The 21,063-nt window shown below is 44.5% G+C and overlaps 2 protein-coding genes and 1 non-coding gene across 3 annotated transcripts; 1 reads left to right on the top strand and 2 right to left on the bottom strand.

The window, feature by feature from the left end:
• Nucleotides 1–6,233: 6,233 nt before the first annotated feature.
• On the bottom strand, nucleotides 6,234–7,510 carry LOC124705831 (lecithin-cholesterol acyltransferase-like 1). The gene is made up of 3 exons (XM_047237528.1): nucleotides 7,424–7,510; nucleotides 7,205–7,320; nucleotides 6,234–7,107 (listed from the first exon to the last, which is right to left on the bottom strand). The coding sequence occupies exons 1-3, from the start codon at nucleotides 7,508–7,510 to the stop codon at nucleotides 6,234–6,236; spliced, it is 1,077 nt and encodes a 358-aa protein (XP_047093484.1).
• A 2,039-nt stretch (nucleotides 7,511–9,549) lies between these two features.
• LOC124705822 (PTI1-like tyrosine-protein kinase At3g15890) lies at nucleotides 9,550–19,815 on the bottom strand. Its single transcript, XM_047237516.1, has 5 exons — nucleotides 19,689–19,815; nucleotides 12,039–12,189; nucleotides 11,159–11,303; nucleotides 10,463–10,725; nucleotides 9,550–10,355 (listed from the first exon to the last, which is right to left on the bottom strand). Exons 1-5 carry the CDS (start codon nucleotides 19,813–19,815, stop codon nucleotides 9,743–9,745), a joined length of 1,299 nt encoding a protein of 432 aa, XP_047093472.1. The 3' UTR covers nucleotides 9,550–9,742.
• On the top strand, nucleotides 17,188–17,260 carry TRNAA-AGC. Its single transcript has one exon. It is a non-coding gene; the product is annotated as a tRNA-Ala (tRNA).
• Nucleotides 19,816–21,063: the final 1,248 nt, after the last annotated feature.

Here is a 21,063-nt window from a genome sequence, read left to right as displayed (position 1 = left end):
TTTATAGCACATAGAGGATGACATGCGGGTCCCATGAGCCAGCAGGTTCCTCAACGTTTCAAACGTGGCATGAGATCGAAAGAAAAAAACGCAAGTGACCAAATATCAGAGCCAAAAATAATCCAAGAAAAGAAAGTTTTATAGTACATAGAGGATGACATGCGGGTCCCATTTAGCGACAGCGGTATCACCGTTTGAGAGGCGGCAGGGGATAAAAAGAAAAAAGAAATTGCCAAAAATCGGAGGGTGAAAAAAAACCAAGAAAATAAACTTTTATAGCACATAGAGGATGACATGCGGGTCCCATGAGCCAGCGGGTTCCTCAACGTTTCAAACGTGGCATGAGATCGAAAGAAAAAGGCAAGTGACCAAATATCAGGAGCCAAAAATAATTCAAGAAAAGAAACTTGAGTGTACATAGAGGATGACATGCGGGTCCGATTTAGCAGCAGCGGTATCACCGTTTGAGAGGCGGCAGGGGATCAAAAGAAAAAAGAAATTGCCAAAAATCAGAGGGTGAAAAAAAACCAAGAAAATAAACTTTTATAGCACATAGAGGATGACATGCGGGTCCCATGAGCCAGAGGGTTCCTCAACGTTTCAAACGTGGCATGAGATCGAAAGAAAAAGGCAAGTGACCAAATATCAGGAGCCAAAAATAATTCAAGAAAAGAAACTTGAGTGTACATAGAGGATGACATGCGGGTCCGATTTAGCAGCAGCGGTATCACCGTTTGAGAGGCGGCAGGGGATCGAAAGAAAAAGGCAAGTGACCAAATTTGAGGTGCCAAAAAAACTCCAAGAAAAGAAAGTTTTATAGTACATAGAGGATGACATGCGGGTCCCATTTAGCAGACAGCGGTATCACCGTTTGAGAGGCGGCGGGGATCAAAAGAAAAAGGCAAGTGACCAAATTTGAGGTGCCAAAAAAACTCCAAGAAAAGAAAGTTGATTGCACATAGAGGATGACATGCGGGTCCCATTTAGCGACGAGCGGTCTCAACGTTTCCAAGGCGGCAAGGGATCAAAAGAAAAAGGAAGTAGCCGAAATCGGGGGTCAAAAAAATCCAAGAATAGAAAGAATTTTGGTTCATAGAGGATGACATGCGGGACCCATGATCCCGCATCGTAAACGGCTCGATCGGAGAACGTTGAACGAGATGGCGCGATCGAGAAAAAAAACAATGCCGGAGAGGCTGCCATCCGGGCCCTACATCCCTCGGCGGTGCGGATTTGCGTTGACTCGGCCGGCGAACCCGAGAATTCGCGATGCACCACGTCCCGGGCCACCATACGCGACGTTTTGGCCGCTTTCGTCGGGCTAGGTGGCCTCAAAAACGAGAAAAAAAAGTTTTGACATGCACCACGGAGGGACCCAAAATCGTCGGCCATGGTACACCAGCAACCACGGCGCGACTTCAACTTCGTCGGCCATGGCAACTTTTCTTGTAGTGTATGGAATCTCGTGATGCAACTTTTTTTTGAGAATATGTTTCCTATGAAAGATATGCATAGCATTGCTAGAATTTCTACTGAGATAATTCCTGAGTCTAGTACATCTAATGAGTATTTTGAACAATCACATGAGAATGTTACTGAGAAGGATGACAATGAAGCTCCTAAACGGAGCAAGAGACGAAGGATTGAAAAATCCTTTGGTGATGATTTCATTGTGTACCTTGTGGATGATACTCCCACGTCCATTGCAGAGGCATATGCATCTCCAGTATGCAGATGACTCGGAAAGAAGCTGTCCATAATGAGATGGACTCGATTCTTTCTAATGGAACTTGGGAGCTATCGTAACGACCCCATGGATGCAAGCCCGTGGGCTGCAAATGGGTGTTCAAGAAGAAGCTAAGACCTGATGGTACTATTGAGAAGTACAAGGCGCGGCTTGTAGCTAAAGGCTACACACAGAGAGAAGGCGAAGATTACTTCGACACCTATTCACCTGTCGCTAGACTTACCACCATTCGAGTACTACTGTCCATGGCTGCCTCCTATGGTCTTATCGTTCATCAAATGGACGTAAAGACAACTTTTCTTAATGGAGAGTTGGAAGAGATATGGATCAGCCTGATGGGTTCGTAGTAAAAGGTGAAGAAAGAAAGGTGTGCAAGTTGCTGAAATCTTTATATGGCCTGAAACAAGCACCTAAGCAATGGCATGAGAAGTTTGACAGAACTTTGACTTCTGCAGGCTTTGTTGTCAATGAGGCTGACAAGTGTGTTTACTACCGCCATGGTGGAGGCGAAGGTGTTATACTATGTTTGTATGTGGATGATATTCTGATCTTTGGTACAAACATGAAAGTAATACACGAGGTCAAGTCTTTCTTGTCAAAGAGCTTTGATATGAAAGATCTGGGAGAAGCCGATGTGATTCCGAACATCAAGCTGATTAAGAACGAGAGTGGGATTACTCTAACGCAATCCCATTATGTTGAGAAGATCTTGAGCCGGTTCGGCTATATTGATAGCAAGCCTTCTTCAACACCTTATGATCCCGAGTGTGACACTACGCAAGAACCGGAGGATTGCCATAGATCAATTGAGATATTCTCGGATCGTTGGCTCACTCATGTACTTAGCGAGCGCGACTAGACCCGACATCTCTTTTGTCTGTTAGCAAGTTGAGTAGGTTCATGTCAAACCCGGTATCGATCATTGGCATGCACTTGATAGGGTCATGCGCTACCTATGTGGTACAATGAGTTATGGGATTCACTATTCAGTGGCACCCAGTCCGTGCTTGAAGGATATAGTGATTCGAATTGGATCTCGGATGTAGCTGATCCGTACGCCACAAGTGGGTATGTATTTACCTTTGGAGGTGGCGCAGTGTCATGGAGATCTTGTAAGCAAACCATATTGACGAGGTCAACTATGGAAGCAGAACTTCATCGCTTTAGACACAACCACCGTTGAATCGTAATGGTTGCGTGAGCTCTTGATGGACTTGCCTCGTGGTTGAAAAACCTGTTCCGGCAATCCTTTTGAATTGTGACAATCAAACCGTAATTGTCAAAGTGAACAATTCTAAGGATAACGCGAAGTCATCAAGACACGTCAAGAGACGTTTGAAGTCCGTCGAGAAATTGCGAAACTCCGGAGTAATAACCGTTACATATATTCAAACGAGACAAAAACCTGGCAGATCCCTTTACAAAGGGACTATCACGTAATGTGATAGAAAGTGCATCGAGGGAGATGGGTTTGAGACCCGTTGATGTTACGCCATAGTGGTAACCCAACCTTTGTGATCGGAGATCCCGTGAATTAGGACCGGGGAAGAACAAACTAGTGGTTTAATTGAGGAGAGTATTATGTAACCCTCTCTATGTGAAGATGCACAACTCTCGAGTGCTTGTAAGGCGAGGTTGGCAACAAGCCTTAATGTGTTTATGTTGGCTATTTTAGCAAAGATGCTGTCCTACTGAGCATTCTTGAAATAACACACCTATATGAGTCCGATTGTTAAACGTCGCAATCTATGAGATTTGGGTGATCTCTAGTAAACTCATGAAGAGACCATGAAGTATGACGCATATGCTTCACCCGCGGGGTAGGCTACCGGCAGCCATGTACTGGTCATGACTTTGAGTGAAACCCTGTTCACGCAAAACTTGCAATTCAAGGCTTAGTCCATTGTTCAAGTGTGAGTGGATGTAGCTTAAGGTTCTAGGCGGAAGTTCAACTTAACGAGCCTCCGCTGAAACACTGGTATATAAACAAGCAGCGAGTATTGGTAAATCTCTAAATGGGGATTTGAGATCTGGTGGGGGATTGTTGAAATATTGGGCCCACTTTTAGTGGCCCAAATTAGATTTTAGTTTTTCCTATAAATCTCAAAGCCCACATAGTGGCAGCCTTGTGAGTTTGAGCCCAAGTTGGTGGCAGCTCACTAGGGATTGGCAAGAGGTGGGAAGTTTAGTCCCACATGGAAAGTTGGGAGGAAGTTAGACCACCTTATAAGGTGGGTTGTTCCACCACTAGTAAGTGAGTGAGAATAGGAGTGCTACACGCGCGCTCCTCCTCCTCCTCGCTCGCTCGTCTCGTCTCGTCTCGACTCGACACGACACGACACGACACGACACGACACGTCACGTCACGTCACGACGCGCGCCGCGCTCGTGGTGAGTGGATTGAGCCTCGAGCCGAGACTTTCCTTACTTTTTGCAGCTCAGGAAAACGAACAGAGTCCTAGACGGACGCGTCGCAGCTTAGTCGGTTCGGGTCGCTCCCGGATCGTGGGCTATCTGTAACCGACTCGAAACGTTCGTGCGACGTGGGCGTGACCCACGTTGCCTAGGGTTTCCCGAGCCTATATAATCTCCTGCCGACTACCGCATAAACACAACCAATACACGAGTTAGGGTTTCCACCTCTCTCTGCTTGAGCCACCATCGTAGCCTACTCCATCCCGCGCGCCGACGTGCATCGGCGAACGGGAGAGCAGGTCTCCGGAACCGCTCGTCCTTGCGATCCTGTACGGGAGAGGGCGAATTAGGTTTTTGGGAAGCGCTCGCGCGACTCGCTCAAGCTCTTCATCACGGGTCGCCTTCCGTCCAAGTCGGGCGGTGCTGCCTACCGTCGTCTTCAACGCCGTCTACTTCGACCCATCGTCCTCGTCGTCAACAACGTTGTCATCAACAACGTTATCGCTGCGACATCGTCCGCTACACCTCCACCGCCACCTCCACCGGATCGGTACGTGCGACATATCTCGATCCGTTTAGCGATGGATGTTGTACCGTTTGCTCTGCTACTGTTCATGTGGATCACTGCATCTAGTATGTTCGAGTTTCACATGTTAGTAGTTACTTTCGTCATGCTTTATATTCTGGAATTAATCATGGAAATTGTGTCTAATTATCCAACACAAAGAAAAGAGAAAAGTGATACAACACCCCACTGAGGAGGGCCACTCAAAGGCTGGATGACGTAGAAATGTGACGGGCTGCCGCAAGAAAATCCTCCAACATGCCGTCCAGGCGCTCCCTGTCCCGCTGCCTACATAGCGGGTGAGTTTATTGAGATCCATGCGAACAACACCGGTAGGAGGGGGAACCAACATGCATAAGTTTTACAGACCAACTTGTAGACACAAAGTTTAAACAAACTAGTGAAGAACTAATGAGACGAACACAAACCGATCTACGCTTCGCACTGACACATGCCTATAAGCTTTCTTGGAGAATAGTTCTTTAAGGAGAACGATGGCCTCATCCAACAACGGCAACACCTGATTGGGTTTTAGAAGAGACCTCCATTGTTGCAAGATAAGCATACTTTTAAAGGTACAGTTAGCAGGTTGTCTAGAAAACTTTTCCTCTATTGTGAATTTGTTACGAGTAATCCAAACCCCCCAGTTTTGGGCCGCAAATAAAATCCAAAGAAAACATCTCCAGATGTCCTTAAATCGTTAAACGTTAACCCTAGATCTCAACCCGCCCTCCATGGGCCACAACTTCAGGTTGGGCACACAACACACGAACCCCATCAGATTGGCCATGGCGTTTCCTGATTTGGTCGTTGGCCAGCAAGCGATCCTTAGCAAGCCACTAGAGAAAGATCCTCACTTTAACGGAAATGGGCAAGCTCCAAATATCATCTGCGGGGGCCACCGTCGCCCTTTGGTTGAGCTTGCGATACATGGAGTTGGCGTAAAACATGCTCGAGAGTTCCAAGGACAAATAAACATTGTCAATGACATTGGTAGGTGAAATACCATCAATCTTCCCAAGCAACTGAGCCCAGAGAAACATTTTTTCATGAACAAACTTGCAACTAAACCTAATTTGCCTCTTCAGAAAGAAGCTTGAATAGCCATTCGCCAAGAAAGACCCTGTTCTCGACATCAAGGTCATGAATTTCAGGTCCTACTTGATCTTTAGGTCGGCAAACCACATTCCCCGTAGCCAATTGATATTTTTCTTTTTTTGCTATCAACTTGCCAAAAAAATAATCTAATTTTTAGTCTCTCCTTGACCTGTTTCCATTCAGCGGTAGTGAGTCTCTGGTAATAAATCGGAATAACCAAATAGCTAGTAGGAAACTTACCTTATTCAGCAGCCAAATAATCCAACATAGAGATTGGCATCATCCTGGCCTCACCAAAACAAAACAACCCACTCTCATTAAAGTTTATCTTCGAAAACTCCTTTGATTCAGACGTAGGACGAGGACGGAAACACAGGAGTATAGCAAGATTCTTAAATTTGGGACTAATTAATTAGCAAGTTTAATCTCGTGGATGACAATGTCCAGCGCACGATCCTCCATCAGAATGCCGGTGTGGGACACGTTCGGAACCTTCACCATCCTAAAATGGCCAGCACGACTCCATGACTTCTCCACCGCCACGAGGCTCGCCAGGTTCACCAGCCCATCTCCGTCTCCGACGACCACTCCGGGCGTCACATCGAAGTCATCCCCCGGGTACACCATCCTCTCCGGCGTCCCCACCCCGACTCCCACCACGCAGCTCACCGGCACCCTCAAGGGAGCCGGCAGCTCTCCGAACAGAGGCAGCACGCGGGACTCGTAGGGCCCGACGGCGTCGCCGAGCCCGATGGCATCAAGGAAGTCCGCCACGTCGCCGGCAGAGTAGTTCCTGCTCTTGGTTGTCACCAATGGCTGCGCGGTGCCGAAGACCGCCGGGCTGGGCAGCGGCCAGAGGGTGCTCTGGAGGCTCCTGTACTCCGGACGCAGCGCCAGGGGGTCGACGAACGGCAGGGCCAGGTTGTTGCCGGAGAGGAGCACCTGCATCCCCAGGACGAGCCCTCCCCACGGAGCGGCGACGGGCACGAAGCGCCTCACGAACCTTCTGCGCCAGGGAAGTGGCCGCCGGATGAGGAACTGGTGCGCCAGCGTGCCGCCGTAGCTGTGCGTGAAGATTATCACCGGCCTGCCGCCGTTGAGCCGGCTCGCCCTCTCGACAAGGTTCTTGAGCGCTCTGAAGAACGTGGAGCCGACCCTGGAAGGGCGCCCCACCGGCGCGACGGCGTACCGGAAATCGTAGGGCGCGCCGAACATGGTCTCCCCGTCTCGGTAGCCCATCTTCTCCAGCCGCTCCACCAACTTCTCCATGTAGGAGAAATTCCTAATCATTTGATTGATGTCACCACAACAACGTTTGTGAGATTTCACCAAAACTAGAGGAATTCAATCCTGAATTAGTATACTACATTAGTACTTACTTGTCGTCTGGATCGGGATAGCGGAAAGCTTTGGTGGATCCGAAGAACGGGACGCGCGTCTCGACGCCGGGGACGTTGTAGTAGTCGTCGGAGGCGGCGTCGTACACGGCGCTCATCTGCTCCCCGAAGCAGCGCACTCCGGCGGGGTCATGGAGGGCCGACTGGTTGAGGAAGAGGCGAAACCAGCCCTGCCCCTTGCGCTCGCCACAGCGCGGGGACGAAGGCTGGTAAAGATCGGTGAGCCGCGCGTCCAGCTCGTTGCTGGCGTAGCCCGGCACAAGGACGATGGGATGCAACTGCCGCCATGCTTGCACTGAGCGTGGCGCTACTACTATTACGAGGAGAAGGAGCAGCGGAATCGCCATGAATGAGCTGTCAGCTGACCAAAACTTAGAATTATGTGGCTTGTTGGAATGCAATCGATCTATGTGGCTTGCAATGATATATACTACAGCAAGTATCGGCTGATCCAATTCAGAGTACTTGACTTGTACTGAGTCTTCAATTAACGTACATTAGGAAATGAACTACTAGGAGTCAAGGTCCTTAAGGAACAACGCACGCATTCACAATGTCAATGCCGCCTCAAACGGGTCCGGGCTGCTGCCCGCGCCTGGGCCAGGGAGCGACGGATGCCATCTATCTACTTACTCAACTGTCGCTCTGTCATCTCCTTTCTTGACAAACTAGAGGAACACCGCACCCTCTCCCCCCTCGAGCGTAAGCCTGCCGTGGTCCAGGTCAAAAAAAAAATGTCAATGCATATCAGTCAGTCAATGATCAAGTAGTACTCATCAGTGTACGCATATATCACAGACCGGCCTGATCTCATCAGTGTTTCTAGTCAGTCCCCTTTACATTCTAGAGACTAAGCAGACTAGGGCCCTCTGGAAAATTAGTTGTCTGAAGGGAGAAGGCGATTACTACTACTTGACAGTACAGACCACGTATTTTGGATATGCCTCGGAACTAATGAGCTGGCACGAGCTTGATTATACGAAAAGGTGTCATCTGATTATTTGGTCAATGTTTGCTTGCATATATTAAAGGTTTAGCGGTGCTGGATTTTTATAGACAATAGATTATTATCAACTTGATATCAATTACAACCGCCCCCTGTAACAAGTTTGATTTCACACAAAAAAAAAGATGTGCTGGATTTGACAACTATGAATAAAAGTTTGCTTTGCGGCTTTGGAAGTTGGAGAATACTGAAGGTTGCTGCATCTGGGAGCTCTCATTTCTAGCAAAGCTTGATTGGGATTAACCATACCTTCCAGCAGTATGCGAAAAGAGCTATGCATAATGGTGGGGAAACACTGATTTGGGAAAATAATGGGGCATTCCCCATTTCGAAAAAAAAACTGTGAAGAAAGTGAAAGATGAAGGTTGTGGTTTCATCAGATTTAGAAGGACTCTGTGGGCTGAAACTTTAACCTAGTGGAATGATGTGAAGCAAATGGTAGATGTTGTGAAGTTGTCTACTGGTCCTGACTGACAGAGTATGTTGACACATTTGAAGTTCCAGAAAATATGAAGTCAGAACCATGTACTTGCAACTCAGATCGTTTGTCCACAAATTTCTGTTGAAATGAAGATACCCGGTCAATATCTTTCGGTGGTTGATGCTGATAAATAGCATCCTCCAAAAAAATAATCTCATAAAAAGAGGTTGGATTAAGAGAAATATGTGTGCATCATTTTGATGCAGAGGCTGGAGGTAGAACCTCCATTTCGAAAAAGAGGATAGATAGAAGATGATCAGTGGGCACAATGAAATTGTGGATCATCTCATGTGCATATATACCTCGGCAAAATTTGTCAGGCAGGTCGTCTAATGTGATTTTGGTCTGAATAGACCACCTGAGAGTGCAGACGACCTGGTTGGAAATTGGATAAATTCCTTTCCTATTGCTCAGCGGAGGTTGGTGCTTTGTGGTGGAGTGGCAGTCTGCTGGACAATCTGGAAAATCAGAAATGATGCTTGCTTCAAAAGATGTTTCCGTGATGATCCAGCAGCAGTCATTTCGGGATTGTGTAATCTGTTGGCTGTTGCAGAAAAGAAGACAGTGAAAGACTTGAAGGAGGTGCTAGGAAGATCAATATGGTGATCAGAGAAGCATACTCGAGAAGGCATGGATGGTCTACTGTCGCAAGACTGACTCTACATTGTTCAGAAAAAGTAAAACTACCCTACATGGGGAGAAAATATGGTCATCTAGAGTTCTAGACATCTCCATACAGATCAATGCGGAAGAAGGAAAAAAATGTTAAGAGAAATCAATGAAGTGACTACAGGGTCAAACATGCCCAAACATCTGGGAGTATTTGGGTCCTCTATCCAGTGCACACAAAAACCATTTTCTATAAAGCCATCTCACTTCTCTACATCTCCCCCTCTCTCAAAAAAAGGGGGGAGAACATTATAAGTAACAAACAAATCATGTACATTTCATTCAAGCCAAACCATGCAGACCAAGCTCCAATTCCATCAGAATATGCACTCTACCAATACCTAGGGGCTAGGGCAAGAATTCATCATGCCTCAGCCAGCCCTTGATCACTCTTCAGAATACGGTCTGTGCTCCCTTCTGGAGTCGACATTCCAACAGAACTAGCCGTCGAGTCTGGCCTAAATAAGTCTTCGTTCTCAAGCCTTGAAAGCATCTCTTTTGATTCACCTTTCAGCAAGGACACGACTTGAAGCATCGTCGGTCTCTTCTCGGGTTCTCTGTGCGTGCACGCTAGTCCAATCAGCACCGCTCTTTTTAATTCAGATTCGGAGTACTTGTCGTTGAGTTTTGAGTCCGCAATTTCATCGTATCTACCATCTTTCGCCAACGGGAGTATCCAGTTTCGGATCCCATACATTTTTTGAGAGACTGGCTTTCTCCCACTAGCCAGCTCCAAAAGTATTATGCCAAAGCTGTAGATATCACAACCTGTTGTAGGTTTGCCAAACATTACGAACTCGGGAGCATGATAGCCTCGTTGGTTTTCACTGGTTATCTTGTCATGATCCATCTCATCTGAAATGAGTCTCGTAAGACCAAAGTCACCAACGTGTGCCTGGAAATCTGAATCAAGTAGCACATTGGTCGACTTGATGCTTCCATGGATTATCGCAGGTGTCTCGTGGTGGTGAAGATACCTAAGAGGAAGCACCCAGGAGTTGTCAAACTGATTATCGAAAGTAAAAGCAATTGAATTGTCTATCCTATGCTACTATGGAAAAAGATGAAGAGGATGTTCACTAACGAGAGAGCCCGGGCAGCACCGATGGCAATAAATGTTCTTCGCCGCCAGTCAAGAAGGCACTCCGAAGAATGTGTTCCATGGAGATGTGCATGAAGACTTGCGTTCGTCATATAGTCATACACCAGAATGCGTTCAGGCCCATCAGCACAGTATCCACGTATACTGAGGAGGTTTTTGTGCCTTACTCTTCCCAAAGTCTCGACTTCCGAAGCAAATTCCGTTTCTGTCCCATTTCTCGCATTCTTTAACTTCTTAACAGCAATCTATATCCAAAAAGATTTATCAAATTTCACCTGACTAATAATTTATGTTGTAAGCAAAAGTAACTTGGCAAGGGCAGAACTAATGTAACACTGAAAATAGACTATTAGGAAGGTCTGTGACTGTGAGTCATTTTTTTAATAAAGAGCAGACGTGCCATATAGTTGGAGCCAAGTCAGGGCATATGTGGGAACGTTTTTTCTATTCACAGGATGTATACTTGTAAACCTGTAGCCAGTTGTCTAAGTTGACTTGCCTATGGTAGGATATCCTACCTAACGAATGCTAATGCAATCAAAGATCAATGTTCCAGAACAGACTAAACTAACTATAACTGATAGTGGTTGCCTGTTGTTTAGTGAGACAGCTATCAAACAAGGATTTTCCTAACAAGGGAATGCATAAGAGGGATTATAGACGGTGAAGAGCAGGAACCTGAGAGCCATCCCAAACTTGTCCCCAGTAGACACTTCCAAGCGAGCCTTCTCCGATCTTGTTATCGTAATTGAAGCTATTTGTTGCGGACCGGAGCTCCCTCAGCGAGAACACCCACCTGATCGATCCGCTCCGGTCGTCGTTCCTGAAAAACCAAAGCCACGAAATATATACATGGTGAGCATGAACTCTCCGATCCAAGTATAGAACCACAATTCATTTGTGTATTTCCTTGCACTGTTAAATAATTCCCCCATGATTCCTAGACCAATCCCTTGTATAACCCCGAGAATGGAAGATCGCCCAAGCATGCCAGGACGACGCACCAAAATTAGGAGCCATCTGAATTTTCGTTCTATGCGCAGCATACCTTAGCAGAAATACTGTAGTACAACTTTTCGTTGAGTCCACGGCAGCATTTGTGAAACGATTATTAGCATCACAAACAGACAACACGGCCTAATACGACAGATGCATCCTCCAATTCCAAGCTAGCGCTACGCGTTTCGACCTCCCCGCAGATGAGATTCGCATCGCAGTCACCAACTGTATCACCTACTTCCCCGGTCCCGACAAGCCTCGCCGGCCGCCGCCGCTCCTGCAAACCGAAGGGAACCGAGACGGCACTCTTCCCACGGAATTGAGCAGCAGGTACTACTTGTCCGAGGGAGCTCTAGGTCGCGCCCTCTACAATCTGACCCGACAAGCGGGCACGGCGAAATTCCCATCCTCCCCGGAGCTAGCGCGGTCGCCAATTCGAGGGGGCTGAGGCGCCGATCGAGCTCCGCTATGCTCGTCCCCGCCACCCGGCGACGACCCGGCGAGCTCGCGCAGTTGAAGCAAAAGAAAAGCGGTGAAGGGAGGGATGGTGGCAACTTACAGATCGTCCCCGGAGCGGCCGCCGCAGCAGAGGAGCCTGTTGGCGACCCGCGAGAGCTTCGGGTGCATCGGTACCCGCCCGCGCGCGCGCCGGTGGTGGTCTTTCTCCCGGCGGGAACGGAGTTGTTGTGCGGAGGAAGGAGGAGTCGTCGCTGGAAAGGAAAGAATGGCGTGGCGTGGTGGGCGAGCCTGGCGGAGAAGAAGACTTGTTGGGGAAGACGGGACGTGACAGCCTCGCAGAAGAGAAGACTAGTAGAGTAGCCCAGCTGCACTTTCGGTGGTATGGTGGGCTGGTGGCTTCGCTTTCTTTGACGTGTTGGTCGGCGCCCACGCTTGCCTCGTGCGCTCCGGGGAAACCGCGTCGCTCCACCGCCGCGGCTCAGCAACGGCGGCGGCGGCGGCGGCGGCGTTAAGGCGGACAGCCGGGTGTGCCGGCCCCGGTGGAGAGACGATCTACCGCTGGGGCGGCCTCTAGTGATTTGGCAACCTTTCTTTTTCGATAAAGTTTGGCAGCCTTCCTGTTCTTACCATGATTTGGTACTCATATAATTGCCTGCCTGCTTGCTTGCTTGCTTGCTATATGTAGCACAAAATAATCAAAGGAGTAGCGGGCCTAGAGATGGTATAGTGTTAATGTTATTAATGATGAGATAGTCACGGTGATATTACACCTAGATATCGTATCACACCATATATTCGTATAATATATAACAAGAAAAATTAATGTCCAATTGATGTCGTACATAAATTTGCTATGAGATACTAAGAATCAAAAAATATATATAATGGGACTATCATAATATTACATGATAGAGATAATAGTATACATTAGTATCATATATTACAGAGATAATATCATACATCAGTATCATATGCATGATATTATCATATAATATAATATCCACTATAACTAGCCTAACACAAATTATAAGATAAAAATACTTCCGCTAAACATGTTATTATAATTTGAAACATGGGTAGCACCAAATATTTACACAGCTACGACAATTGTTGGTTTCCAGAGTTTTTATTTCTTGCATCATGCGTTACAAAATAAACTTTTGCCATTTTTTATGAAAGGAAAGTTGTGTGGAGGACGCACGGCAATTTAAAAAAAAAAATAATAAGAAGAAGCCAAGTTGGCTTAATTTGAACTTTGGTGATTGGGTTTTACATCCACTCATGTAATTCAGATTAGTTAAGGAAAAAAGCATGATTTCCATGGACAATGGGAAACACACGAGTTGGCACTTGGGATTGGTTTGGATTGAATTGGGTGGCGCGCATGGAGAAAGGGAGTAGTTCAGTGAAAAAGGGTCAAGCTTTCTTCCATCCTTCCTAGCTAGTCGAGCTTGCACTCGTCTCGGACATCAATGCTTACTTGTGATCTATATGTGCATCAAGATGTAGAATCCATGTTGATTACCACTTAACGGGATTATTAGGACTTAGGAATATTTACATGCGAGCTTTAGTGCACTCGGGACTGAGGACTTACGCCGACCGTAGCCGTTTTCGTTAGCTCATTTCATGCTACTAGTCCCCCACAGAATGCTTTCACTAATTCATTTCATGTGAACGTGGATAATGCTTGAAAGTTTTTACGCGCGAGCTTTAGCACGCGAGGAGGTAACACACTGTTTAATACAAACCGGTTTCCCTTGCACCGTACACAAGAAACTAATATGCGAGATCACAAGTATTAATATGTGAGATTTAGCGCATGTGAGACAGAGGGCTTCCCCTGGCTTTAACAGTTTTTGCTAACTCATTTTCATGCTAATCCCTTCATCCGCGCCTCTCCCTTCCCCCCACTAAACTCCTTCCCACTAACTCACTTCATGTGAACGTGGACAATGCTTCAAAGATTTTACACGCGAGCTTTAACATGTGAGGATGTAACACACGAAGTTAATACAAGCCGATCTCTGGCATACCCCACACAAGAGAGGTTACTATTGTTTCCAAATATGAACAATCTATGCCCCCTCCTTCACCTGAAAGCTTTCCATTAATTCATTTCATGTGCACGTGAACGATGCTTGAAAGTATTATCATAAGTGAGATGAATGATTTTGTTTAAATCATTTCATGTTGCGCCTCCCCCACTGAACACTTTCCACTAATTCATTTCATGTGAACATGGATAGTGCTTGAAAGATTTTACATGTGGGTTTTAGCACGCAAGAAGGCAACACACGAGGTTAATAAAACCAAATCCCCCACGCACCCCACACAAGAAGGCAACACACGAGGTTAATAAAACCAGATGGCGGTGAAGACGATGAAGGGGCAAGCGAGAGGTGCAGGGCGGTGGCGGCGCGGGGTGCTCCTTCCCTATCGCCGACATCATGGGGAAGCGCTGCCCCTTAGCCCCCTTCCTTCATGGCATCTTGGGAGCCCTCCCCCATGGAGATGGGATCCATGGGGGAGTCAAAAACGTGGCTTTTGGCGGCTGTAATTCGTGGGTGGAGAAGTCCCCACGAGTTAGGTTTCCTTCCTTTATATAGCTTCTCGGATTTCTGTCACCCCATCTAGGGTTATAGTAAATCGGGCTTTTTTTCGGCCGTCTGGACTCAGAATCAGTTAATTTTTATGTCTAGAACGTTCCACGCGAAATTTCCAACAACTTTTTGGTTGGGGAATTTTACGTTTGACGCCGTCTTCGACCCGTAACATGACCATCTTAGAAAAAAGTTCTGGGACAGATTTCTGGAAAGTCCCGATTTGACTCCAACAAGATTTCCTCTTGTATTCTTGGTAATTCCTACACATCAAAGTGTGAAACAAGCATTTTGTGCACTTTTGCAACTATTAGTAGGTTATTCCAAATAAATCATAAACTTTATATAAAAACAAGTATCAAAAGCATAATATTAGTATAAAAACATAAAAAATTATAGATATGTTATGGACATATCAGAGATTGATGCCCATGCACCTTTTAAAAGTAAGATTAAAACAATACCGCTAAAAATTGTTGCTCTTGCACCTTTAAAAATTACCGCTAGAAAATTACGCATCGTTGAGAAGTATTGTCAAGTTTATCATAGGGAGAGACTGATGATTTTGCGTTGAATAACTACTTACGAAGGATTAGTGTCGAATAATCACTACTAAGGTCAGACATCCATGCCGAGAAATAGACATCAAAGAAGTAAACAAATCACCTTCGAAATTAACATGGTGAAATCATGGCAGGGAATAATGTCTCAAAAAATTATTCCCAGATAATAGAAAAGTAGCAAAAAAATATTATATTATTGCTGGAGAAATACGGTCGAAAAATTATTGTCTGAGAGTTACTCACGATCAAGGAGGTGCCGTGGGGTAACCGCCGGTGAAACATTACGGCCGAGAAGCTATCATGAAAAGTTACCGTCAAAAAATAAAAAAGAAGAAAACATAAAAAAAATTACATATGTTTTTTTACCAAAGGATGACGTGGCGAGCTCTGATTGGAAGAAAATGTGCCTCTACAGTGCCAAGCCGTGGAGCATTGAGAGGAGCTCATTTCGTCAAACCTTAACATATAGTCAAAGTCAGCCTGTCCTCTCGTCGCTTGAATTCAAAACGCGAACTCATCGCTGCAACATGAAGAACAAAGGGAATGCATGCGCATATGTTTTCTTTGCCACTGGAGTGATCAAAAAGTTCGAACGATATATTTGCTAATTGAACTTGAACTGCTTAGTTAGCTGAACTACTGGGCTTATTTTCTTCAAGAATAAGAAGTCTAGATGTGCCTGGTTTCTCTAGAAAATAGGAACGACCATGCCGAAATTTTGAATTTGCTAATTAAGAATTGGTTTATTGATTAATTAGCTTAATGAGCAGTATATGTATTTGTTACAGAACGTTCCTAATCTTAATCGTTCTGTACATGTACTTGCTAGCTAAAAATTAAGAGTTTTAGAAATTTTTTAGTTGCTTACGTACAGAGCCATGATCTTGCCCTATTTTTAATAACTTGCGTCACTATTCCATCAGACTTGTGATGACAGTGAGCTGGGACTTTTCTTACTATTTATTCTAAAACAAAGGCAAAAGCTTTGCCTATTTTATTGATTAAGACGAAATTATTGAGGTTAAAAAATAGCCAAGAAGGCTAAGATACAAAAGCCTACTCTTGCGACATAATAGCACTTAAACACTTTGCTTCAGCGACCGTCCAAAGGGAGACATAATAGTACCATGGTGGGCATCGAAGCTAAGTTCTTGAATCCTAGGCATTCCAATCATTCCAGATCTCCCAAGCCATGAGCGAAAGAAAAATAGAGAGTCCTTTTTCGTCTCGTCCCTCCCACCCTTGCAAGTGAGCCATTCCTTGTGACAAACCGGTGACGTCTCCAAACTTTTGGAGTAGTGCCTTATATCCTTTCATGTTTGACATTTTTTGGCTAATAATAGCTTATATTTAGCCCACTCCCCCCCCCCCCCACCCCCCAAACAGTGGCCCAAAGTGTCTCCGTAGCCCATTTTCTCCCCAACTTTTAGCCCAAGCTCCTACATTGCTTTGGAGAATGCGGGTGAGAGCTTCAAAATCCTCTTTCTATTTCGATCTTTCTTATAGTAGCCCGCACGTACATTTGGTGGAGAATGATCGGGTGTCAAATGGATGGCTTAATCAAATTCTGTTTTGGCACATGTGTACGCGCGTGAGCAAGTAATGTGTCCAACTCGAGTGGTAAAAGCATGTACACACATTTCTTTTGTTTGTCCATGTTGCAACGATGAATTCGCGTTTTGAATACAAGAGTGCGGGACATGTTAGCTTTGATCTGCGGTTGATCATCAATAGAAAAAGGAATGCTCTATAATATGACCAAAAGGAGAATGGGAGTTGGTGGTTATTGTGACAGTGGTTAAACTATAAAAGGTTGTGCGTTGGAATCCCGCTTCTAATCCGTTAAGCATCAGTAAAGTCAGATTTGGTTTAGAAAATAAGTAAGCCATTTCGCAACAATATTGCTGACACGTGTCGGCACCAAAATCAGATAGGACTAGTGTTCTTTTATGCCGATCCCCGGTCTGCTGTGTTGGTTCGTATGCGTAGTGGTTTGATCAATGTTTGTACTTGGTACTCTCGGTTCTGTATACCTTAGCACCGATTCCACGTAGGTATTTTCTATATAGGTTATGTACATATCGGGGATGTAGCTCAGATGGTAGAGCGCTCGCTTAGCATGCGAGAGGCACGGGGATCGATACCCCGCATCTCCAAATTTGGTGCATGTATTCCGATTTTGTTTTTTTTGAGGTATTCATGGGAAGAAAGAAACCCAGCGGGCCGTACGCGGATGGGACATGAAACCCGAGGAAGAGAAAGGAGTGCGCACGGGGGTTGCTATTCACCGCTTTTGGCGATAAAACTAGTCGGGGCCGCTTCAGGAATTTCAAAATGAGCCAGGCCCATCTTTTGCCTTTTGCTGCTACGGTCGGTATTCGAGGGGGGTGCTTTACACCGACCTGCTCGGTGGGAAGCGACGAACCGCACACCCCCGGTCGTATTTGGGCCCGGCCCATGACCGCGGTTTCAGATCTGAACAGTTTTTTTATTTTTTTAGATTTGAACAATTTTCAAATTGGAACAAATTTTAAATTACAAACTAATTTTAAATGGAACAAATTTTGAAAATATATTATTTTTTATATATGAACAATTTCCGAAGAACATTTTTTAAATTTAAACAATTTTCGAATTCGAACAATTGTTATATTTGAGCAATTTCAAATTTGAAAAAAAATATTATTAATTTTTTTTGTATTTGAACAATTTTTGTACTTGAACAATTTTCGAATTTGAACAATTTTTGAATTTGGACATTTTTGTACTTGAACAATTTTCGCATTTGAATAATTTTTATACTTGAACAATTTTCGAATTTGAACATTTTTTGTACTTGAACAATTTTCGCATTTGAACAATTTTTATATTTAAACAATTTTCGAATTTGAATTCTTTTCGAATATTTGAGATAGAAAATTTTACATATAAATATATTTAAATTTTAAAAATTAAATCTTAAGAAAAGAAAAAGAAACGAAAAAGAAAAAGAAACCGAAAAAAGAGAAACAGAAAACATAAATAAAACAGAAAACAGAAAATAACACGAACTGGGCCGACTAGGCCGGCCCATACCGCGCGCGCGGGGGTGTGCGGTAGCCACCGACCTGGTCGGCATATAGGATTTGGCGTGTTCGACCGTACATAGGTTCGTTCCTATTTTGTTTATCTTTCGATTTTTTTAATAATGTTCATATTTTAATATTTAAAAATATTCAAATTTATTAATATTTAGATTAAAAAATTCGAATGGAAAAATGTTCAAAATTATAAAATGTACAACTTTTTAAAAAAGTTCAAAATAGAAAAGTGTTCAAATTTAAAAATGTTCAAAAAAGTTCAAATCTAAAAATGGTCAGGTTATAAAATTTTCAAATCTAAAAAGGTTCAAAACGTAAAAGTTCAAAACGTTAAAAAGTTCACAAATAAAATAGTTCGAAAGTAAAAAAAAAAGTAAATTTTTTTTAAGAACTGACAATAGAAACTGAAAACCATCGGAAACCTAGAGAAAAAAATAAAAACCTAAATAATCATGGAAACTCGGTCAAAAACTGATAAGAATCACGAAATAAACAAAAACGAGAAACATCCAACTCGCTTATGGGTCTGGCCTAGCGCGCGTTTGCTTCAGGTGGCCCCGATGGTCAGGGCCGCAATGACCATCAAATAGGTTTCCGTAGCGCGCAACTCGCTTATTGGGCTGGGATCGTCACTTCGCCCAATTGTGTCGTCGTGCTTGGAACGAACCTGAACCGTTATGCATGAGGCCATGTTCCTGCCTGCTCCACACACGAATGGAGCATCCAATCTCTCATGCACGCCATGGAGCCAACGACCACCGTTGATTATACTACCTCTGTCTATAAAAGTATATCGATAATTTATTTAAATTTGGATGATCTAATCACTGTTTAATGTGTAGATCAAAGTTTTAAATAGGCTATAGCCCGACTATAGCCTTTTGGAAGATCCGTTGCACCTATGTCATTTGTAGGCTAAATGGTAAAAAAATGCTAATAGCCGGCTATAGCCATATTTCGCCACCAATTAGCCTCAAATTTGGCCGCTAAACCTCATATATTTTGAATTTCTCTTCTTTTTCTTTTTTATCTCTTGTTTTCTGAAATTTGCGTTCAATATGATTAGATAAAACTTGTGCGTTGAATAATTAAATACTTGTTTGCTTTGAATAGTTTAATAAGTTATATCACGAATCTGTCGAGTCATATTTTTTCTTCTTTTTAGTAAGATATGACTGAAATATTCTAATTTTTTTGCTAAATTGAATAGCCCGTTGTAGCCCGGCGATAGCCTTTCATAGCTTCAAAAAGTGTTGTGGCTAAATGAGATAGCCTATACAACCACTATATATGCCTCTTTGCATGTTGTGATTATAACAAGGGGTATCATACTCCTTGTTTCTTGTATAGGGTTTCGACGGCTCGATGAAGTCCGATCTACCGTTGTTGGACTACAACAGAAGGTTTTCCTTGTGGAAAGTAGAGACTCGGGCAATTCTGGCACACCCCGATCTGAGTCATGCAATGGGTGGATTCAACAAAGGACTCGAAGACATGGACTGACCAGGGGAAGCGGGAGGATCGAAAGGTTTTGTCATTGATTCATCTCCATCTGGATAACATTTTCCAAGAAGTGATGCTAGAGAGAAAAAAACACCAATCCCGTAGTTGAAGCTGGAATCGATGTGCATGTCTAAGAGTCTCAAAAGCGAGATGCACGTGAAGATGAATCTTTTCGCACAAGTTGCATGAGGGAGGTTCGGTATTGAATCACTTATCTACCTTTAAAGAGATCGTTTATGATTTAGAGTTCTTTTTTCGATAAAGGGAATATATTAATATCAAGAGATACCAATTACACCCAGCCTCTGCAACAACGCACCACCCTAATGGCACTACAGATGCACACAACAAAGTCCCGCTACAGTATCTCGGGCCTAACAACAGCAATACATCCACTGCCATGACAACACCTGAATTACAGACTCTCCAAAAAAACAACGCCTCCAAGAAGGGAACAGTGCTCAAACACCGTCGTCGCCCGATCAAAGATCTTAGGTTTTCACCCTGAAGATAGTCCCCGCTCTCAAAACAGTGCCTCCACCAAGGTCACTGCCAGGGATAACCAGTTAAGGCCAGACCTTGGGTTTTCACCCTGAAAGGTAGGACTCTGCGCTTCACCTGTGTTGTCGCCCCACTTTCATATCGCTGCTGTGAAGCCCGGACACCAAGCAAGCCCCTCAACAGCGCGGAGACTTGGACCTCCCTTACCTAGTCCTCCCCTCCGGTCTTCATGAAATTCTCTTCTTCGGACTTTCATCATGGATCCATAGTCACTTGATGTCAACACAGAAAAAGAGCTTCGCGCCGCTCCCTCCAGAACCAAACGGTCGGAATAAACGCATGGGTGCGCACGACCGAATACCTCTTCTACTTTTATGCTCGTTGTCTGCTAGTTTCTTTGCGAATTTTTTAGATATCATATATTATTACGCTGCGAAAAACTAATTTTTGCGCAAGTTTATGAGGCCCTTCATCGAAAGGAAAAGATGAAAATAGGGTGCATGGAAAGGAGGTTCGTCCTCCAAAGGAAGAGGCGTTGCAAGTTTGAGGAAGGACCGAGCAAAAAAAAAAAAATGCATAGATAAGAGCAAGAGAGATACCTATCGTTCAAAGTCTGTGAGAGAATGAGAAATTATATAGGTATTGTAAAAAAATAAAGACCACCGAACCACGAGATGCAGCTATGTAGTTGTAAGGGCATCTCGAGGGATATTCCAGCGGCCCGATGCAAAATAACGTTTTACAACCGAGCGATTAACCTAGCAGCCCAACGCAAACTGACTAGCATAACTGCGAGAACACAATCTGGGATCAAATTTGCGTTGCAAATGTATCTGCGTGGACATTATCCGTACGTCTGTTTGGCCTGCTTGGCC

Source organism: Lolium rigidum, chromosome 1, assembly GCF_022539505.1.
Source record: "Lolium rigidum isolate FL_2022 chromosome 1, APGP_CSIRO_Lrig_0.1, whole genome shotgun sequence".
In the NCBI taxonomy this organism is placed as follows: domain Eukaryota; kingdom Viridiplantae; phylum Streptophyta; class Magnoliopsida; order Poales; family Poaceae; genus Lolium; species Lolium rigidum.
The sequence above is the reverse complement of the archived record's forward strand: the minus strand, read 5'-3'. Positions and strand labels throughout refer to the sequence as shown.

Coding starts and splice junctions, on each gene's coding strand:
- LOC124705831 (XM_047237528.1), bottom strand. CDS start 7,510: ATGGCGGCAGTTGCATCCCATCGTCCTTGTGCCGGGCTACGCCAGCAA. Junction 7,321..7,423: donor ACCGATCTTTACCAGCCTTC/GTCCCCGCGCTG, acceptor TTCGGGGAGCAG/ATGAGCGCCGTGTACGACGC. Junction 7,108..7,204: donor TATCCCGATCCAGACGACAA/GTAAGTACTAAT, acceptor TCAAATGATTAG/GAATTTCTCCTACATGGAGA.
- LOC124705822 (XM_047237516.1), bottom strand. CDS start 19,815: ATGCACATCGATTCCAGCTTCAACTACGGGATTGGTGTTTTTTTCTCT. Junction 12,190..19,688: donor CGATCCTCCCGCTTCCCCTG/GTCAGTCCATGT, acceptor TTTCCTTTCCAG/CGACGACTCCTCCTTCCTCC. Junction 10,726..11,158: donor AAGTTTGGGATGGCTCTCAG/GTTCCTGCTCTT, acceptor TTTTGGATATAG/ATTGCTGTTAAGAAGTTAAA.